General features: G+C 36.0%; 1 protein-coding gene across 1 annotated transcript; it reads left to right on the forward strand.

Annotated features, from left to right (window-relative positions):
* The first annotated feature begins 376 nt into the window (after window positions 1-376).
* LOC110897980 (probable calcium-binding protein CML36) lies at window positions 377-2,063 on the forward strand. Its single transcript, XM_022144716.2, has one exon. It carries the CDS (start codon window positions 753-755, stop codon window positions 1,860-1,862), a length of 1,110 nt encoding a protein of 369 aa, XP_022000408.1. The 5' UTR covers window positions 377-752; the 3' UTR covers window positions 1,863-2,063.
* The last annotated feature ends 3,247 nt before the right edge of the window (window positions 2,064-5,310 follow it).

The following is a 5,310-nucleotide window of genomic DNA, read 5'->3' on the forward strand; positions in this document are numbered from 1 at the left end:
ATCACCCAATCCCCACAATTTAGCCCCACAACCTGCCACATGCCCTACTATCCTTTCATTTTTTCCTTGTTCTTACACAAATGTGAATCAAAAAATAGCTAGAAAAATGAGACTCACAATAAAAAAAAAAAAGAAACCATAAAACAAAAACTTAAACTTGCCACATAGGCATGAAAAACGTAAAGATTGCTGCTCTCGCCATCCTTGAAAAGGCAACAACCGCACACACCTAAGGGTATAAGGAGTGGTTAAACAGTTTAGAGTGGCAAAACGTTGAACCGACCAATCAGAGCGTGCCATGTCAATTTGGCAAAAGTGTTTAAACTTTGGTGAAAAATGTTGGCAATGGTTTAAACACTTGGTGAAGTGGTAAACTATTTTTTTAAAAAAAAAGGAAAAAGGTGTGATTGGTTGAGATAGGAATGGACCCCACCCACAATACCCCTCTCTCTCTCTCCTTCTCCCTCTTGCCGAAACGGTGTTCCATCACCGAGTTCATCAACCATTTCGTCAAAATATATGTTGGCGGTGGGGTGGGCAAAGTTTACCGATCGGTAAATTGCCTTTACCGATCTCCACTCCGTATCCCCTAATCAAAAACATTCCCCAAATAAATAGTCCACCAACGAAACTTCCAGGAAGCTCACTATGGCTTCCCTCTCATACCTCCATATAACCACCTTCATCTTCCTCACACTTTCCATCACCAATCTCCATTATCATCTTCTTAATCATCACCAAGCTTTCCCATAATGAAACTCACCGCAAAAATCAACCCTAAAAACCTCTTCACATCCAAAAAACGCAACACACTTTCCAGATCTCAAACGTCGTCGTTCGATTCCTCCGTTACCACTTCGTCTGACTCGCCGGAGTCCAGTCACCGATCCAAATCCATATCAAACGGAGCTGCCACTCCGACTAGCGTTTTACCGGAAAATTCACGTGAATTATCTTTCGATAACTCTAACAAAACCAGCACAGTTTCCAGATCTCAATCTTCGTCGTTCGATTTGTCAAATACGACGTCGTCTGACTCGCCGGAGTCCAGTAACCACCACAAATCGGATTCAAACAGCGTTTTACCGGAAGATTCACGTGAAATATCTTCCGATAATTCTAAAAACCTGTTCGTATCGAACAAAAGCATCACAGTTTCCAGATCTGAAACGTCAATTACGACGTCGTTCGACTCGCCGGAATCCAGTAACCACCACAAATCCGATCCAAAATCAAAATCAAACGGATCTTGTGAAATATCTTCCGATAACTCTAACAACCTGTTCAGATCTGAAACGTCATCGTTTGATTCGCAAATTACGACGTCGTCTGACTTGCCGGAGTCCAGTAACCGCCACAAATCCGATTCAAAATCAAACGGATCCACAACTCCGACTAGCGTTTTACCGACGCAATCTCACGAAATATCTTCCGACGACTTACAGTACGAGTTAACTCAGGCGTTCCGTCTCATCGACACCGATAACGACGGTAAGATAACCAGATCGGAGCTCGAATCTCTGTTACTTCGTATCGGAGTAACTCAATCGGAACTTACAATTATGATCAACGATATAGATCTCGATGGTGACGGTACGATCAGTTTAGAGGAGTTCGGAGTTATTAGTTCGGCGTTCGGTCCGCCGTCGTGCGACGATGAGATTAGAGGTGCGTTTGAGTTTTTTGATGCGGATAACGACGGAATGATAACCGCCGGCGAGTTGTTGGCGGTGTTTCAGGCGATTGGTGACGGACGGTGCACGTTAGAAGATTGTAAGCGTATGATAAATAGTGTGGATGTGAATGGGGATGGGGTTGTGTGTTTTGAGGACTTTGCGAGAATGATGGAGACGCAGGTGTAGAAAGGAGAACAGACATACTGTTAGATTCTCTGAATATTATTATTATTAAATTAAAAATCAAATTCTTGAATTAATTATACTATAATATTCTTGGTTTTGAGAAAAATATATGATACGTTTATTCTTGTTGTATGGAATATGGTTGGTGCCAAACTGCCAACCTTGGTTTAGCTGTCAATGTTAAAGGAGTAATTAAGGGCTCATTCTATTCCCATCCCCTATTTACTAATTACACCCCCTTATCAAAAACATCACATCAATCAATCATTTGGTTTTTGATTTTAGCATGTTTTGTCTTTTTGTTGTCTTTTTTTATTCATTTATTAAATTATTAGTTATTTAGTATTTGTTTATTATTTAATTAGTTAGTATTATTATTATTATTATATTTATTATTAGTAGTAGTAATGATATAGTATTTATTATTAATTTTTATTGTTATAATTTATCAGATTATATTTATAGCTGTAACAAAAGCTATATAAAAATAAGTACTTTTTTACAAAATTATTATCATTTAATAATTTACATACCGAGGTTTAATCTATACTCCCCCCAAATGTGGCAGGTTGTGCTATCCAAGACTTATACATATTTTGACGTGATTCAAATATATTCTCCCAGCCAGCTGCATCATTTTCTCTCATTAATTTCCATAGGTTGTTTGTGCTGGCAATTGGATACTCTCCTTGCAATTCTACCATTATAAAATGGTTACCATTCACGTGTGCAATTGTAATTATTTTTTTTTTCTGGGAACTCGTGAGGGCCTCTCCAAAGCGAAAAACAAGTAGAACTGTTTATTTTTTCTTGAGATAAAAACTGAACGATCACATTAAACTTGTTCGCAATCAAGAATCCTGCCTCTGGCATAATCATCCAGTGTTTTTCAGGTGCAAACCCCGATCCTGACCAAGCCAAGGACGTGAACACATCTTTGAATGAGCCTAAGAAAGCCTTAGTGTACTTATTTCTAAACTCGAGTAGCTCTTCCATCAGTGATCTCCGGATAAATAACCATTCATCTTCACCGTACCCGAGAGCAGAAGCTGTCGCCCGAAACCCACAATTTCCATCACCTAACACGTTATGTATGCGTGTAACATACGCATGGAAGATTTTTTGAATTAGATGAATATAGTTGTGTATCACCTGTGATGCTTGATCTTGGTTCAACCCCATGAAGTCATAGCCTGGCGCACTTGTAGAGTTGGCGAAAGAACTTTGTCCGACAATATCTTGGTTCAACCCCATGAAATCATATCCCGGTGTGTTTAAAAGGTTGGTAAAAAAACCTTGTCCGTCTGTATCTTGTGTCATGAACGGACTTGGTTCACCAGGATCGTCCTTGAATGGTTTTTTTCCGTAAATATCTTGATTTATGAACGGACTTGTTTCACCAGGCACTTGATAGTTCACGTCTGGACTGATGTAACCAACATAAGTTGAAACTTGAAACATGGGAATTAAAAACTATACCTGATCTGTTGAAAATCCAGACATCTCTTTAACTGTAGAGAGCGAAGGCTACTACCGAAGCTCCTCTTTTAAAGGGTCATAAAGCTTAAAGGTGTACGACTATACATGAATGCATATCAATAATTTGAGGCACCAATAACAAAGGAGATGACTACCTCCTGAATATGTATTTTGAATGACCTGTTGTTAAAAAAATAAAGAAAACAGGTGCAAATCATGTCCTAATCAAAAACAATAACCTTGGGTTTTGTTCAGTTGGTTCTTTTATGAATAGGTGACTTTTAAACATGGCTGGTAAAAATTAAAACTCTAAATTTTCCAAATCAAATGATGTAGAACAGTGGGTGATGTTGTTAATATAAGTAGTTAAGTTTGAAGTCAATAAGTATAATTAAAATCAACATTGTAACAGGTTAGGCACACAAAGTCAAGGTCACGATCTTTTTTTTTTTTTAATTGTAATAAAAACAAAAAAATAATTAACAATCCTTTAAAATCTCTCTCTCTCTTTTTTTTAAATTAAAGGTTAATTCTCAATCTTCCAATAAATAAACAATTTATATTTTTTCTTTTCAAATCCTCATTTTTTATCATGGGGATCTTTAAAAAGTTTCTTTAATATTTAGACATTATTATTATTATACAGTTTGAGTTCATAGATGTGTGCAGTTGTTGCTACATTGTGATAAATTCTTTTTTACATTTGCAGTGGCTAATTTTGATGGTTCTTTAATCTCTTAGTTTTAGGGTTTTATAACTTTAGAAGCAATCAGGGTTTTGTTTGTATGTTTGCATATATGCTTTCAACTTTCAATGAAGAAGGGGTTTATTTTGATTTCAAGAATATATACCAAAAATATGAAGAATTCAAACATTAACTGATAGGGAAATGCTCATATGGAGATAGAGAGAGTGGTGAAAGAGACAGGGCACATTCTATTATTGATAAAGAAGATTGTATGATGGGGTCACAAATGGATCAAGAGAACCACATTTTTTTTAAACACACCCCAAGCATATGGTACAACCTATCAAAGCCAAATATAGTTTCTTATTTATAGGTTATAATAATAATAATAATAATAATAATAATAATAATAATAATAATAATAATAATAATAATAATAATAATAATTCATTACTAAAAGTAAATAATAATAATAACAAAAAGACACTAAAATATAATAAAAAGACAACAAAAAGACAAAAAAGACTAAAAACAAAAAGCAAAGGATTGATGGATGTGATGTTTTTATAGGGGGGTGTAATTAGTAAATAGGGGGGGTGTGTATAGTATCACCCTAATTAAGCCAAAGTAGTTATAGGATTTGTATTTTAGAGAGTTAGGTATTGCATAACGAGTACCAATAAAAATATCGAAATCGAAAAGAGGAAATGTCACTTTACGTCCCTGAGGTTTACACCAAAACGCAGGATTAACTCTCATTTGAAACTGTTCAAAAAAAAAAAAAAAAAACTCATTTGAAAAACGCAACAATCAAGTTCATGTGGTTGTTGATTGCGTTCAATAACGTCCCTCCCTATATTTTTTTTCAATTAGAGAAAATTTCACTTTTTGTCCTTTATGTTTGTATTGAATTTTGAAACGTGCCCTTTAAAAGTTTTAGTTTCAGTTTATGTCCAAAAAACACATGTTTTGTATCACTTTATGTCCTTTACACCAAACTGAGTTAAATCACTCAGTTAGGTTTATTTAATGCAAGGGTAAAATTGTCATTTCATGGGTGAGTTGAGTATTGTTGTTTAAAAACAAATAAAACCCACAACCCAACCATCTCTTTCTCTAAAAGTGCAGACTTTCTTCTCTCTCTCATTCTATCTCTCTCTCCTAACCATGACCATCACCACCACCACCCTACCATAACTACCCAGCCACCACCACTACTACAACCACCTCCACGCAACAACCATCACCAGCCTGCCACGACCACTACAACCACCATGACGC

Source organism: Helianthus annuus, chromosome 13 (genome assembly GCF_002127325.2).
Source record: "Helianthus annuus cultivar XRQ/B chromosome 13, HanXRQr2.0-SUNRISE, whole genome shotgun sequence".
In the NCBI taxonomy this organism is placed as follows: Eukaryota; Viridiplantae; Streptophyta; class Magnoliopsida; order Asterales; family Asteraceae; genus Helianthus; species Helianthus annuus.

Excerpts from the sequence above, each read along its gene's own strand:
- LOC110897980 (XM_022144716.2), top strand. The coding sequence starts at position 753 with ATGAAACTCACCGCAAAAATCAACCCTAAAAACCTCTTCACATCCAAA.